This window comes from Euleptes europaea, chromosome 1 (assembly GCF_029931775.1).
Source record: "Euleptes europaea isolate rEulEur1 chromosome 1, rEulEur1.hap1, whole genome shotgun sequence".
In the NCBI taxonomy this organism is placed as follows: domain Eukaryota; kingdom Metazoa; phylum Chordata; class Lepidosauria; order Squamata; family Sphaerodactylidae; genus Euleptes; species Euleptes europaea.
The window spans coordinates 56636946-56653109 of NC_079312.1; the positions used below are offsets into that span (position 1 = coordinate 56636946).

Consider the following 16164-nt stretch of genomic DNA (forward strand, 5'->3'; position numbering starts at 1 on the left):
ACGTACAAAACAAAACAGTGTCAACAAAGACGGAAAATGTGATATGTACCTGAAGTTAATGGGATCCCCCTTCTCCCCCTCCCCAAGGCTTGACAAACTGGAGCAAGCTATAACTGCCGGGAGAAATCCCTGCTGCAAAAAAAACTCCACAAAGCAGTCTACAGGATATAGTGGTCTGTGAGATCAAAACAGTTTGAAAGTCAGAATCCCAGCTCACTACACAGCACTAGTTTATCTTACCTCATATTTTGTTTATGCACAATATGAATGGCATCGAGAGTACTGTATTCAATATTTAACAGTGCTTCCGAGTCTATAAACACATGATGACAGGCAGAAAGTGTTAAGACTGGTGGCATTTTCTAGTTGCTCTGGCTGGTAAGTCTTTTCGCCACAACACCTACAAAAATATCCTGCCAATCTAGTGCTGCTCTTATACCATGTCGTCGCTCCAATTTACTTTCTAACAGACTATGGGAACAAACCTAAGCAATTACTCCCAAGAAAGTATCCTTAGGACAGCAGCCTAAGATAAGCGAAAGGCACATGTCCACATCTTCTATGTTCCAAGGCTGGTTCTCCTAGACCACACAATGGCTTATCTGGTCCAAAAACAGGGTAACTGACCCGAGCCTGGAAATTCCTGGAGATTTGGGGGCAGTGCTTTGGGAGGGCAGTGTGAGGAGGGAACTCAGCAGGGATGCTGTGTCACTTCCTGTGATGTCACATCCAGGTCAAAAGTAAGCTCCTCCAACTCCTCACCTTCCTGTGCAGTCACTTTCTCTCACCAAAAAATTATATTTCCCACCTCATAATCACTTCTCACTGCTGTTTTCTCCCACTTTATACATCACTTGTAGGCTTCTACGCATGTGTATTCTGTGTGCCATAATAATCCTTTGATTCCAAATGATTAGGTTCAAGGCTTTTAAGGCTCATTCTCACTCTAAACAGGGTTTGTTTGGTCATCTGATAAAAAACCTTAAGAGTTCGAGAACTATCCATACTTTTCCTCCAGGACTCCTTTGCACTAATAGGAAGGAAACCAAGTGTAGAGACTGCAGTCATTCCAGCAAACTGTGTGCATGGGTACAGAACTATGCTAGTGTGGTCTGAATCATCCTTTGCAAGTGTGCGGTGAGGGGCAAATGTTTTGAAACCAGGACTCTCAACTAACTACAGAACTTTGAATCATCTGCTTTTTAACCAACTTAATGTTAATTGGTTTTAAGCAAAGTTGCATCTTTTGAGATACTGAAAGAACAAACATTCTTATAAACAAAAACTACTGTTTGTCCATGGAAGGAGAGGCCTCAACGATTAACAATTGTTTACACCGATTAATCTGCTAAAGGCTTAGTTGATTAATTTACCAATTAAACCGATTAAAGCTTGCAACACTCAGTTCCCTTAGCCAGTTTCATGTGCTCCTGTGGCAGGACATCAATAATTGATGACAACAACAAATATTTACATATCAAACAAATGCATATAGCACAGTGAGTGAGTGGTGAATGGTAAAAGTCTGCAGCATTCCACTGCTTACCAATGGTCTATTTTGTGAATACATGGATTTAAAGCTTTCAGAAGTCAAAGGAAACCCTCCTGTGACTACAGCACACTCTGGAAAAGGCCTGCAAGTCTACAGCCAGAATCATCTCATGCTATGTAGCATGCATTAACTGTCCCCTTACAGACAGACAGACAGACCATGCTTACATTTAAATTCTTATGGCCTGGGGAACAAGTCCACTTGCTTTTCTTATCTCCAGCTTTAGAAGCTGAGAGCTCTTCAGTGCTCAGTGCAGAATAAGAACAAAACAGGAATCCACAGGGGCGAGATAAGCAAGGCAAAGTCTATGCAGGGAAGCAAGCAGAGGGAGGGAAGAAAAATAGAGTGGGGGTGCAAAAGTCTTTGAAAGCTAACTTGGAAGAAAGAAGGAGGACACAAGAGGAAGGAAAAAAAGGATGGGGGAATAATACGAGTATTTTACATAAGCAATTTCAGTTCTGTCATACTGGGTGCTACAAAGAATCTCTAATGGAGGGGGGTGTCTTTGCCTGAAGCAACACATTTCTATACCATCCAAGCCAGAAGGGAGAAGAAACATAGAGTGAATTCAGAGAGGGCAAAAAGGGCAAGTACTATTACATGCATATGCCGAACAAGAGGGAAAGTGCTGGAAAGGAAAATTACATACATGATCCACACTGATGGAAACAGCATCTGCCTACACAAAGAGGTAATACTTTTGGCTGTCCCAAAGCAGCATTCCATTGCATCTTCCATGTAGAACAGCAGGAAGCGCAGGGAGGAGGTGGGTTTGAATACCACTTTATTTTTTTCAGGTGCGTAAGAAATAATATTATTATATTTTCTGCTCCCACTAATTTTCATAGATGGGGGACAAAGCCTTAAGAATGGCATGAAACGGCAGGATGGTCTGGACTCATCCTCTTGGGAAATACCCAGGTGATGTGTGTGAATTTGGATGGATGCCTGCTAGATCACACTGGAGGATTTGCCCATGCCATTAGAAAGCAGGAAAAAACTAGCCACTATGCTGAGCACACCACAGAATAAGGGTCCAGCCGACCTGGAACCCCCTGGTAGGCATGGTTACTGAGGAAGATGAGCAAAGACAGAGCTGTGACGTGACTTTTACTTTGCTTTTACATTGTGGCTTATTATTAATCTAGCACCAATCTTCATTTGACTTTTCAGAGAAACATAAAAATAAAATAAACAAGAGGGTTTGCCTTGAGGAGGTTTTGCAAGAAACAAGCCATTTCACCAACAGAAGAGAGGGACCATGCCTAGTGTGCTATCTACAAAGGGCTCCTTCACAGTTCCCAACGGATTTCATAATGGATGTGGATCCAAACCACAAGGTTAGAACTAAAGATGTCCTTCCACTCATGGACAGACTTCCTGCTGTTCATGGAAAGGTCACTTCTGCTAACCGAACAATTCCTTCTGTGAGTCGAAGGACTCCTTCAGCTAGTGGAAGGGCACACTGAACCCAACCACATGGTTTGGATCCAGGCCGCTGTTTCTTACTCTTTTATAAACATATAAAGGACGCACGGTCAAGGTTGTAAATTGTGCTAAAAATGAAAATACCGATGAAAGTAGATCAGCTTCTACTGCAGCAGATTGTGGTAAGAAATAGCAGAAGAGGTGAAGAAAGTGGCTATTTCCCCAAATGACGTTTAAATTGGCTTTTGTATTTCCTATTCCTGAGTAAAACCTACCTGCGCTAAATTAACATACATTCAGATTTAAAATAGCATTCATTTTCTCTCTTGAATTTTACAACATTCACAAGTGACAATTTCAGCCTAAAAGCTATTCTTAGTGTTGCTGCAGTCTTTGCCTGCTCGTTATGCAGAATCAGCCCTTTAGGACCTTAAGATTTGTAGGGGCGAGTGCTTCAATTCGCGCTTGTTCTGTGCTTTAATAATAAACTTACCAGGATTACCTTTGAGCTGAAAGAACTACTTGTGGGCATGGGAAACAACAACACTGATTACCAAGGGGTTTGTTTTAAACCAGCATGGTCAGTGTCTATTTGGAGTTTTGCTAGCCAGCCAGATCAGCTCTGCCAAAGCGTCAGGCTATATGACAGGCAACAAATAAAATGAATCATAGGCATTTTACCCCACTGGGAGTAGCAGCAACTCTCATTTTAGCAAACCTGTGAGCTCAGTGGTAGAGCATCTGCTTGGCATGCAGAAGGTCCCAGGTTCAATCCCTGGAATTTTCAGTTAAAGGGACCAGGCAAGTAGGTGATGTGAAAGACCTCTGCCTGAGACCCTGGAGAGCCGCTGCCGGTCTGAGTAGACAATATTGACTCTGATGGACCGAGGGTCTGATTCAGTATAAGGCAGCTTCATGTGCTCATGTGTACGTTGATGTGGGACTAGTGGGGTGTGCGGACGGTCAGGAGCAACTGCCACTACCAGGAACGCCTGCAGAATATGCTACATCTGTTTCCATTTTCCAATAAGTACAAAATACTAATTCTGTACAATACAAGAAAAAAGGCAACACAGTGGTTTGGAGCAGGCACTGAGAATGGCCTTTGCCGCAAGACCACAGTGAGGTCCTTCATAAATGAGCAACAATGCCTGTCTGAGCCTTCTTGATATGGCTGCACAGCACTCACCCCCACAGCAGTGCATTAAAATCTGGCTTTCCTAATGAAGACACTCTTAACAAAAGCTTGACCTGTGGGTCGGGGATCTTCCATTCAAATGCAGCAGGTTTTGTCATCTCTGAATTTAGAGGAAGGAAACTGCCTTGCTACCAGCATCCCCTTTCCCTTTGGGTTCTTTTCCAAGATGCGACTTTTGAAAACAAGTTTATTCTTCTTTTCCCCCTTGCGGGCTATTTTTCTGCCTCTTCAGTGGAAGAATACCAAACCCCCACCACATCATCTCTTCTATTTCTGTTCTATAGCAAGACTGTCCAAATGACAGCCCGAGGGCCACATTTAGCCCAGACACTTCCCCGCACCAAGTGGGAAGTAGCAGTATTCATCACATGCCGCCATTGGCTTGGCAACACCTCGTGTCAGGCAACTGCTTTCAGGTAGTTAATGGTATAGGCAAAAAGAAGCTCATGAGAAACTTGCGCATCATTTCCAAATTAGCTATGTCGCTCCCAGTGCAAATGAGAGACAGTCATGTAGAAGCATCCATAGTATCCCCCCCCCCATATACTTTGCATTGTGAGAAGCGTCTGCCGGTTCTTCAACCCAGGCTCCATTCAAGTCCATGTGGTGTGTGCACATGTCACTACTTTGGCCTTAAGCAGTTTGGCTGGCCCTCCTTCCCCCCGCCCCCACATTAAAGAATCTGACCATTGCTATTCACTAATAGTTCTTTATATATGTTTTATTCTAAGCTGCCTCAAGCATTGTGGAGTAAAAAATGATTGGCTCGGATCCCATGGAGGTCAAGCCGAGCTGCAATGCACACACATAAAGAGCAACTTTCCTGCCTCCCCTCTCCTGCTGCAGTCTTTCCTGACCCTTGAACCTGTGCCTCCAGGGAACAATATGTGTGTGTTTGTGGGGGGGGGGGGTCTAAGTGTGGGAGGGGAATCAGCAAACATTGCCCTCCTCCCCTTCCCTGAGCAGAAGTAACTAGAGCAAGCAGAAGATGAATAGTGCAAAGGAAAAGGGAGGTTACGATCCAAGCCAGTGTTTTAAATATATACATTGTCTCTTGCTCTTCAGTTGGGGGATTGCTGATCCATGCCAAATATTTCCATAATTGCTATCATAGAGTTTACGTAATAGCAGATAATTCAAATAAAATTTATTTATTTATTTATTTACATCTAATAGCAGGTAACATTGTGTATTTGGTATCGGTGGGCAATGTTTGCAACAACAACAACAAAAGTATTTTTCAATTGTCAGAGACAAGAAAATGCGACCCAACAAAAATGAAACACACACACAAAGCAACTAAGGAAACATTCGGTGTATACTGTGTGCACACTTTCAAAATCCTGGAGAGCATCCTGACAAGGAAACTTAAGTGCTTAATAAAGAGGATCAAGCCACCTACATACTGAAATTTTGGAGGAGTTTAATTATTAGGATATCAGTGCCCTGTTGGGTGGTCTTTGAACAACTTTCTCTGATTTATTTAATAAAACATTCCTATGCTAACCTGCCACCCAATTCAGGATTCCCAAGGCGGCAAACATCAAAACGGAACATTAAAAAAATATTTCTGCTGTAAAAAGTATTTAAAAATTATTTGTTTAAATTATATAATTTATTTCTTCCTTACAGAGCTCAAGGTGACTTAAAGTTCTGTTGCCATTGCAGGTAAAATCAAACTATACACTCTTGAGGACAAACTTCAAACCATGATAATGTACAAGAAAGAAAAGGGGTGGGGGGAACACACAATGAGACAGTGCTCATCTACTCCAGACTTAGATCTTACCCTGAGTTCACTGAATGCTAGCTGTTCTTTAACTCATGACATTCTTGTACAAGCATCTTGTGGGGGCTCAACCTTATCTAAACGGACAACAAGCAATTAATTATTATGTCCTCATTACACACAGAAAAAGCTTTCATGACTGGTTTTACAGAACATCTTGGGTGCCAAATCACACAAATGCAGACAGCTGAGATCTCTTCTAACAGATTTTACCTAATGCATACCAGTTAGATCATTCTCCACAAGTTTCCTAGATGCAGCCTCACTCCGGCCTTGTTAGACATCTTGTGGAATAACCTTGTCAACAGGCAACAATGCGTTGGTGGGAACTGGATAATCTGTATTGACAGGTGTTATCGGAGTCCACTGAATGTGTGTCATGGCAATTCCACTCACTGAAAGACACAACGCAAGACAGGAGACCTAGTCCATCTCCAGTCTTCCTTCTTGAAAGACTATGGGAAATATGCTCCTAAAAAAGCTGGGGGTCATTGGATACTAGCATCAGCTCTGAATCTAAGTACAGAACAAGCCACACTAGGACTTCACACCATGTCCTGGCATCTTGCTTTTTCTGTTGTTGTTGTTGTTGTTTTTAAATAACATCAAGGCTGAAGAAGAGTTCTGGAGAACTCAAAAGCTTGCACACTGTTTCACGTCATTTGGTGGATCCTCAAAAAAGGTGTTATGTGGATTGTGTTACGGGAAATACTGGCAAGCAAAAAAATAAAACAGAGCAACCGCACAGCATATTTATGAAACCCAGCTGTAATCTCATCCTCTCTCCATGGTACATTTAGCAAACAAACTTCTTCTCCCCCTCCCTTATTTGATAACTGGATAGGCTTTTGAAAAGGTGTCATCACAAAACCTCTTCTCTGCATGCTGAGCAGCATCTTTTTGTTTCCAAAAGCTACCCCATAAACCAGATACCAAATTAAATGGAACTTCCAGTAGTTTTGGGTTGTGCAAAGATGAGTGGGCCTAATGGTCAACTACCATAAAAGGAAAAGGGGTTTGAGACTGTTTGCAAAAGGTGAATCTCAAGGAGCCTGTAATGGAACTATATAGCTGTGCAAAGTCCCCCACTTGGAGGGAGGAGACCAACAAGGCAAGATCAGAGGTGGTGGTCAACCATCAGGACTCCCACCACATAACAACTAGCTATTGGTAGAGCTGCCAAGTTCCTGGTGGGAGAGGGGCATCCCCCACCACCAGGACCCATTGTCTGCTGCTGCTCCAAGTAGTGGAGGGAGAAAAATTAAGGAAGGAAAAGCTGTGACAAAGGTAGCTCTAGGAATTGCCAGAAATACTATGGTTTTACCATGAAGTTTCTGGTGATTCCTAGAGCTATCCTTGTCACTTCCTGTATCAACTTCTGGTAAGTACACAAGGCTGTATTTGTTCTTAAAAATTCTCCCTCGATGCTGTGCCCCTCCCAACAACCTTCCTGCCAGTTGCCAGGCACTGCCTAGCAATCCTAGCTATTGGGCAGATTCAGTCGCTTGATTGAATGAGGTTGCATATGTGCTGAATGGCAACTTCATAATAGGATTCTTAAATCAACAGGGTGATGTTACATCTTAAAATTTTCTTTAATTAGTGAAGGGCTGTAGTCCCAGCACTTCAATGATCCACTCCCTCAAGGGCAGTGGCCTGATCACCCGCTGGTCTTGGGACATCATTAACAATTAATTGCCAAGAATTAATTAGCATTTTAAATAATTTCACTTACATGGATCAGACAAGGATGGCTGCTGTAAGAAAGTACAAGAACACTGCAGTCTTCCAAGCACTCTTCAAGCTGTTAATTTTGCCATATGGCATCTAAATAGATGGGGTTTTTTTGAAGTTGTTATATCTAATATACTGGCTTCTGCTTTGTTGTATCTAAGGAAAAACAGGGGTGGATTGGGCATTGGAAAAAGTCCTGGTGGGCCAATGCCCCCCCCCCCCGCGCTGCTGGAGCCAGGCCACCTCGACTAGGGTTGCCAGGTCCCTCTTCGCCACCAGTGGGAGGTTTTGGGGGCAGTGTCTGAGGAGGGTGGTGTTTGGGGAGGGGAGGGACTTCAATGCCATACAGTCCAATTGTCAAAGCGGCCATTTTCTCCAGGTGAACTGATCTCTATCGGCTGGAGATCAGTTGTAATAGCAGGAGATCTCCAGCTCGTACCTGGAGGTTGGCAACCCTAACCTCGGCCCAAAGAAAACACCAAGCACAATCAGCCACAGCAAGCTAGAGGTGAAGGGGGCATCCAGCCCAGCCACACCCCACCCAGCATGGCAAAGAATGTATCCCATACATTGTACAATACATCCAATCCAGGATTATTGCAGTGTCCAACTTCACTTAGTGATGTACCCACCGGCCTCACACCACCCAGCCACGTAGCTTGGCCAGGCATGTCCTGGTCTAAGAGCTGGCTGAACAGGCTCTCCCTCCCTTCTTTGGGGGTGGGGGCATGGTAGGTTGGGGTTAGGCCCTTTTCTAGTGCTGTGCCTCCAAATCCACCCCAGTACTGATTGCTCTGCAGTGCCAACCCTTGCTATAGGTTAATATTTTTAGTGTGTGTGTATGTGTGTATGTTATAGAACAGGATTCTTGGACATCTGCCAAAATCAGCCCTTGGAAATTTGCTAGAACATATTCTATGGGATCTCCCTAAGTTTTCAGCAATGGTGTAGCAAATACACAAGGAAGCCACATCCTCTGAAATGCTAGAACAAGAGAACCAAAGCTATTTGTTAAACTATAAAGCCAGCCCTTTTTTCTAATGTATTGTCTCTGCATATGTTCTCAGTTTTTGTAAAACCGATAAAACACACCAGGTGGTACAAACTAACTAACTGCACCAGCTGAGGGGAAGGCCTCCTCAAGTCACTGAGATGCCCCCTGATTTTTCTGGCTCTCTTAAAACATCTGAAAATTCCTTATGAACTATTCAATCTTGAGCAGAGAAGTGATTTATAAGTGATTTAATGCATATACTTCTGGCTCCCAACCCAAGTGAAACTGCCCAGATGTAAAAGTTAAACGTAATGCATAGTGATCAGAAAACTTCACAGGAGGAACATTAGCCTTGCTGAAAGGCAGATTGCTCTTGATGCTGGATTTATCAGCTTGATTTATAGATCTTCCTCTGCAGAACTATGAAACCTAGACTCAAAAGTCTATTAAATCCAAAGATGTCTATTAGGTTGGCCTGCCCATAAATGTTGTTTAAATATATTGCATCATCTTGCATATTATTATCTTCCATGGCATCCATTACAACACATAGGTTTGGCAGTTAAAATAACATGCAAGTTGTTTTTTTGCCCTGCATACTTTCTGTAATAGTCAAGTATGTGGGATAATAGGAAAAAATCAACTATTACTGTCAGAGGTCACAGGGACCACAAGTATTCTATCAAGGACTCTGAAACGCCACCTTTCAGAAATTAAGCACCATGTTGAAGAAGAAGAAGAAGAGGAAGAAGAAGAGTTGGTTTTTATATGCCAACTTTCTCTACCACTTAAGGGAGACTCAAACTGGCTTACAATCACCTTCCCTTCCCCTTCCCACAACAGACACCCTGTGAGGTAGGTGGGGCTGAGAGAGCTCTAACAGAGCTGTAACTTGCCCAAGGTCACCCAGTTGGCTTTGTGTGTAGGAGTTGGGAAACTTAAGGCAGATTGCCAAGAACGTGTCTCATAAATGCTAACAATCAGTAAATGGTCATGTCAAAACATATCCGAGCAACATGTAAAACTTGTAGGGCACAGACAGATCAACATGTACTTTTTGTCACAAAATTTTTATACATGCATAAAAGAATATATGCAACATATATACAGAAAGTGTGTGTGTGTTAAGTGCCGTTAAGTGGCTTCTGACTCATGGCGACCCCATGAATCAATGTCCTCCAAAATACCCTACCATTAACAGCCTTACTCAGATCTTGCAAACACAAAGCACACATAAATAATATGTGCTATCATATGTTGTTGCATTCTACATTGATGGAAGTATTGATTTTTATTATTAGATTATGTTTTACTTTATTTTTGAAATTGTAAGTCATCTTGAGAGTGTTTGTAATGGAAAGGCCACATATAAATGATCTAAATAATAAGAAACAATCACAGTGTTATTCAGAGAACATAACAGTTTCATCCTAAACAGAGTTACACCCTTCTAATCCCATTGACTTCAATGGGCATAGAAGGGTATAGCTGTGCTTTGGGTGGCACTGTTAGCCTGTGGGTGGTTATAGATCTTGACAATAACTTAATGAAACTTTCTTGTTAAGCAGATGTTACAGCTCTAGGTACCTGCTACCAGGACAAACAACAGGAAAGGACTTCATTGCCAGTTTGCAAGTTACAAGTGGAGCCTGCCTGATTGCTGATGGTAACAGAATACTGGACTAGAAGATCAGTGTTCTGATCCAGCATGGTTGTTCTTAGCTGTATGACTATCAGCTCTGGAACACCTAAAGCAAGGGCACAGTATCACTTCTGCTATACGCTGGCAGGATTATGAATCAGTGCTGGAAAATTCCAGGTATAAAATACCTTAGAATTTGATTTTCCTCCACAAGATTATTTTTAGCTATGAAACCAGACACTGAATACCTTATCCTAGAAAGCAGGCTAATGCATGCTGTAGCGTTTACAAGTCTAGAGGAATTTAACGTTTCGTTAGTCTCTTTTTGTTCTTCTAAAAGAAATAGAGCATCTTGTCTGGCCGAAGCTACTGGAATTAGTCAAAAGTGTTGGGAGAGCCACAAAAAGCGGTAAGCCTAAAAATGATTCTGATTAGCAAGACGCATTCATTGCAGATGGAATGCAATACTTCTGGGCTCCCTGACTAACTGCAGCATCCCGTACATGGTGAAAAATACTTCCTTTTCTAAAAAGAAGGAAGTTTCTTTATTGGCCTTCTTTATTTATGAAGAGCTTTAAAGCAAAATGACAGCAGAAATACAGGAAAACACTCCCCTCTAGAAAAGTTCCAATAAAAACAACTACTGTCATCAACAGCTCTACATGATTTTATGTTCTATTAGCTCTATCCCAGCCCATAAATATTAATGCAACCATAATTTACTTTTAAAAAATAAAACATCCCAAATTAAAAATCAACCTGGCCAAAAATCAGTCAAGGATGTTATTTGTCATAGGCTATTTTGGGTTTTTTTAAATGTTACGCATACATTTACCAGAAAAAATTAAAATAAAATCTCTGTTTCTTCATCGAGCTATACTGAAGCAAAATGTTACAAGAGGCGGTAATTTAAAAGACCATCTTTATTTGTTTTGCAAATTATCAAAGCTGCGCTTTTGGGGGGAAAGGGCAGGGAAAGGTAAGATTACATGTGCTAAAACTGATCTAACACTGTCCAACTCACACAAACATGAAAGCAGACTGAATGAAAAACTCTCCTCAGAAAGAAGGACGGTGTGAGAGACAAGCCTAGCCGCAGAACTCTCCCCCTCTTTCCCTTCCCCACACTCTCTCAGGAGCCAAAATCTGCTCTCCAAAGGAACAGCGGGTGGTACTGATTTCCCAGCCGCCGCCTTGGCATCACCTCCCTGTCAGGAAAAGCCTTGACGGAACTTTCCTTTGTGCATATTACAGACTCCACTGCCCAGATCAGAGTCCTGACCACTCCATCCCGCTGTCCAACTTTTATACCCTAGAGCATCCTCCTGGATACGGGCATCTTTCCAGAAGACAAGTTACAGACAGGCCCCCTGCCGGTTCCCCGCTTCCGCAGCAGGCCCTAGTACTGAAGTGCTGACTTTCACTGCAGGTATCTTTGGACTTTTGAGATTCTGGCATCTTCCTTTTAAAAGTTTAAACAGCTCGTTGGGTTTAAAGAGTCACCCTTTGAAGAAGTTTTATGCAGTACAAATTCAGACTACCTTTCTGATGGCCTGAATGTTGTTTTCTCTGCTGCTCATATCTTTCTAGCCTATTGTGATTGCAACTGTACCACTAGAGTTATAGTTGTGCCAGTTAGATATCTGAACCACAGCTTGGCCATCACTAAAGAGACTTTGGCTAGCACATTCGAAGGCTGAATGTGGTACAGCCTTTACACAGATAACCCCACATTTCCCTGTTACAGACATATATCAGACCCACACAGGACAGGAGGGTATGTGACACCAGATTAGATTTGTATAGTTTGCCTCAGTGTGGGGTTCTGCTCTGCCCAACCTCTCTCCTTGCCCAAACTCTGTCATATAAAGCTAGTGTTTTGAAAACCATCCCAGGCAATAGAAGGCAAATGAATCAATACCAGCAGCACATTATGGTGATGAGAAGATGGGTTTGGATCAGTTCCTCAGCAGAGATAGCAGTCTAGTTATGGATAAGATATGGCCACTGTCGCATGTAGATATACATTTAAAGCAGATAGCAAAGTCAAGTGCTTGTTTATTTCATTTGGAACAACTTTTACGCAAATGCCTTCCAATACAAAGAATGTTCCATTTCTCCATTCCAACTTGTTATCCAGCCTCCTCATCAGTCAAATGTTTCCTTCTGGGTACCAGACTCAGCTTTGTTTAGTGTGTTAAATGTTTCTATGATAAGTCAACAAGATACTGTGGAGATGGTTCTGTTCTACATGTTGCTGTAAAGAATATTGGGAATGCTGATTTAGGGTTTTATAGTTTTTAATATTACAAAATGTTACCATTTTAAAATGCAATTTGTGTCAAAAAAATAAGATCCTAAATCAGAAACTTTTGGTCACTGATCCCCTAACAGACTTTTGAAAGATCCCCTAACAAATGTGCCAAAATTGGCTGCCAGCATGTATAAGACAGGGAGCTGGATCCAGACTAAATTTCCTACTAACAGAAGAGGAGGGGCAGTTTCTGCCAGTTCCTACTTACTGCTGCAAACTACTCATTTGCCCCTCGTGCTGTTTCTGGAGGTCTACTGTCCCTTACAAGAAGCATTTTGGGGAGATCGCTCAGCTGCAGAAGGAGGGAGGGAGGAATTGGCAAATTCTGTTCCAGGGATGGAACTGTCTTCTGTTAGCAGTAAATTTAGTCTGAATCCTACTCGATCTTTTCCATCTTCTTCCTACCATAAATCAATACCTAGATTCTTCTCATAGATAAGGGTTCTGCAGGCCAAATTATACCTCCATCACCAGCAAAATAACACACACGCACAAGACACACGCCAACATACACACAGTGCTATCTATAAAGGACCATACAATTATGCTGCAATTGTTATCTCAGATGTCCCTGACTAAACCAGTTTTCTTGCAAGAGATTGAGAAAAACAGTCCAGCTTCTTCTCACCTAGACAAAAAACCAAGAATGAACCACTTGACATGTTGCGGTTTCTGATGCTCAAAATGCTACAGCTTTTGCCCAAAGGAAATGTTAACAGCCAGGAAAGATGGCTTTGTTTTCCTCTGAATCACATGCCAAACTGCAAAAAAATTCCTCTGTCTTCAACAAGTACACTCCCGTCTTTTCCTTCCAGTATGATTCTGTCTCCCAAACCCTATGCTTAGCCTTCTCCCAGAATAAGTTCAGAAGCCAGGGGTGGAACTATGTCACTTACGATTGGTGAACACTACAGTTGTAAAAGACAAAATCCACAGCTGCAAACTTCTTCCCAGTCTCCTTGGATTTGAGGTAGAGCTTCACAACTCGCTTATCACCTACAACAGAACAGAGGAAGCAAAGTGAACAGAGTTGCAAAAAGTGCGAGCATTTGGGGAAAGGCCCTGGCCTGGATAGCCCAGGCTAGCCCAATCTTGTCAGATCTTGGAAGCGAAGAAGGGTTAGCCCTGGTTAATACTTGGATGGGGAGATCACCAAGGAAGTCCAGGGTTGCTATGCAGAGGCAGGCAATGTCAAACCACCTCTGCTAGCCTTGAAAATGCTACAGGGTCACCATAGGTCAGCTGCAACTTGATGGCAAAAAAATTGGGAAAACAGAGTGCATTCTCTAGAAGAAAGAAATTAGTAAGGTCTGCATTGGGGTTGACTAAGCTGACCAACACCCACAATGAACCACAGTTAGATGGGGAAGATGCCAGTCGTTGGTATAAAATGCAATTGTTCTCTTCTATCTTGTGCTGCTGCCCAAAGGGCTAGCAGGAAGGTGATCTTGCTCAGCATATAATCAATATGTGTGAGGCATATTAGATGACAGAAGAGGACCAGAGGCTTCTGGTTGCCTTACCCAGAATATATATTAGCAAATGTTTGGTATCCCAATTCCAGGGACAAGGAAGAAGCCTAAACCAGAAGGCTTTATATGATTCAGTGATATTTAAGAGCCATTTGTGGAAGTTACTGGGAAATAAGCACTTGCCTCAGCGCATTTAGGACAGAAAGTCAGGCAATGTGTTGCAATTATGCCCCATCTGAAAAATCAGCCCAGGTGAAGCACTGGACCTGTTTCATATTGCTATATGTAATTATGGAGAAGAATTGGCCTTTCCACCCACACACACCCTCAAACATATCCACCTCAGTCCTTGGTCTGCGTCTCCATATTCCCAGTTGTTCAGATTTCCATACTTCTCTCCCACTGACAAATAATACTGCATTTTCTTACCAAACTTTAAAATGTTAATATTTTCTGTACCAGCCATATACTGAGTAGTTGAGTTTAGCACATAACAAAATAACTAGAGCAAAAAAGGACAAGGTGAACCTCCTTCCATGGGGATACAGAACAAGCAAAATATTTTTGCATGATGAAACATCTTTATAACCCAGAGAAAAGAGCTGTCTATCTGGTACAATTTTATCTCGCCCTTCCTCCACACAGCTCTAAGCAGCATACATGGTTTGCCCTTACTCATTTTATTCTCACAACCCTGTGAAGTTAGGCTGAGGGACCATGACTAGGGTTGCCAACCTCCAGGTACTAGCTGGAGATCTCCTGCTATTACAACTGACCATCAGGCAACAAAGATCAGTTCCCTTGGAGAAAATGGCCACTTTGTCCATTGGACTCTATGGCATTGAAGTCCCTCCCCTCCTCAAACCCTGCCCTCCTCAGGCTCCACCCCAAAAACCTCCTGCCAGTGGCAAAAAGGGACCTGGCAACACTAACCATGACTATTGCCAGGTCACCCAACCAGAGCCCATGCTTTACCCACGGCTGCTCCCACTTTGTGGAGCAGACTCCCTGAGGAGTTCAGGAAGGCGCCATCTTTACAAATTTTTAAGAGGTGCTGCAAGGCTATTTTATTTTCCAGGACTGTTAATAGGGTATAAACTGCAGGTATCTTGGGAGGAGGTAGGTGTTCGAGGTTTTATTTTGTTGGTTTCCAATTGTGATGCTTTTAATTATGATCTGTAAGCTGCCTTCCACCACAATAATAATAATAAATCAAATAATAAACAAATTAAATAAGTAAACCCAATGAGATTCACAGCAGTACGGGAATTTGAAACCAGGCCTCCTGGATTCTCAACCAACTCTCTAACTATTACACTACATATTACTCTATACTATTACTATTACTCTATACTAGACATTTTTATTGACTCAATCACATTGCAAAGAGAGCAGATGGCTCCTAAATGTGCATTTCTTCTACCCTTATCAAAGAAGCAAAGGCCTATTTCCACGGTATAAACACCAGTGTCTCGTGGTGGTGTGGGGTGGCAACCACTTGTAACATTCAGTTCCCCCTCAGCCTTGTAAGCTGTGAATACCCACAAAATGACATGCAAACACACAAGAAACTCTTTACCAAAAAGCATGAGCAGCACTTAACAGGTTTAAAAACAAATTGGATAATCCAAGATATGGCTGTAGGGGACAGGCTTGGCTATTATCTTGTTAAATTGTTGATTCTAGACCCACTTGGTTGGTGTAGGCTGAGGAGGAACCCAGACTCACCTTGACCCCTGGTGATAGGGATCACATCCTTTGTAGAAGGAGAGCTGCAGTAGATCCTGCCATTTTCAATGCGACTTTCTGACTCTGTAAAATCTTCAAAAGAGCAGTTCACACCAGCAGAGAGATCAGGGACATTCCAGGCCTGTAGGACCAGCTGAAAGCAGAAAGGAGAGAAAAAGGTCACACAGGAAGCCAACGAATATCTCTTCCATATTTCGGTAGCACCAAAGCAAATACAGAAATCCCCCACCCTGTTTCAAACAAACGAACGAAAAACAGGGGTGTTAGATGTTAGGTGAGACCTACCCAGAAT

General features: G+C 42.5%; 1 protein-coding gene across 4 annotated transcripts in view; it reads right to left on the reverse strand.

The window, feature by feature from the left end:
• Positions 1 to 16164, reverse strand: part of PLXNA1 (plexin A1) — a 366161-nt gene that overhangs the window by 148340 nt on the left and 201657 nt on the right. For all 4 annotated transcript variants that reach the window (XM_056853406.1, XM_056853393.1, XM_056853399.1 and 1 more), the window contains exons 7-8: positions 15852 to 16005; positions 13548 to 13647 (exon numbers count right to left, since the gene is read on the reverse strand). In XM_056853406.1, the coding sequence (XP_056709384.1) occupies positions 13548 to 13647; positions 15852 to 16005 (254 nt within the window). The remainder of the gene's footprint in view (positions 1 to 13547; positions 13648 to 15851; positions 16006 to 16164) is intronic.